Source organism: Sinocyclocheilus rhinocerous, unplaced genomic scaffold (genome assembly GCF_001515625.1).
Source record: "Sinocyclocheilus rhinocerous isolate Xijiao unplaced genomic scaffold, SAMN03320098_v1.1 scaffold38301, whole genome shotgun sequence".
NCBI classification, from domain to species: domain Eukaryota; kingdom Metazoa; phylum Chordata; class Actinopteri; order Cypriniformes; family Cyprinidae; genus Sinocyclocheilus; species Sinocyclocheilus rhinocerous.
This window is the reverse complement of record NW_015669161.1, coordinates 1-496: the sequence shown is the minus strand read 5'-3', so window position 1 is coordinate 496 and position 496 is coordinate 1. Positions and strand designations below refer to the sequence as shown.

Below are 496 nucleotides of genomic sequence, written 5' to 3'. Positions count from 1 at the left end.
CGCCTTCCTGAACCTGGTGGTTCTGCGTTTCATGACCATGAACGCTGAGGACGAACGTCGCGACGCCGAACAGCGTACGTTGCTGTCCCGAAACAGGCAGACCGGCAGCACTGGAACCAACCATTGCATGTCCGACCCGCCGTCTTCATCCACTGCGGGCCATGGAGGAGGGTCCGGGAAAGGGTTGTGTAACGTCTACGCCGAAGTACTGCATTTCCAGTCCATGTGCTCTTGTCTCTGGTACAAAAGCCAGGAGAAGATGCGCTACTCGATTCCCATGATTATCTCTCACGATCTGTCCAATTCAGACACCTACATGGAGCACAGCGAGACCTCCGACGCCCTCCACTCCAACGGCTGCGTGTGCAGTGCCTTGCAGGAGCACTCGGCCACCAGTTCAGTGTACACGGGCCTGCTCAGCCCAGCACATTACCAAAGACTCTCCAAACGCCGCAGCTCCATCTAGAGGGCTGGAGGATGTATTGCATGTGAATCT

General features: G+C 56.7%; 1 protein-coding gene across 1 annotated transcript; it reads left to right on the top strand.

The window, feature by feature from the left end:
* Nucleotides 1-4: 4 nt before the first annotated feature.
* LOC107734077 (potassium channel subfamily K member 3-like) lies at nucleotides 5-478 on the top strand (the record flags this gene model as incomplete). The annotated part of the gene is made up of 1 exon (XM_016545938.1): nucleotides 5-478. A coding segment is annotated over one exon (462 nt), but the record flags the coding sequence as incomplete, so codon positions are not given.
* Between the last annotated feature and the right edge of the window lie 18 nt (nucleotides 479-496).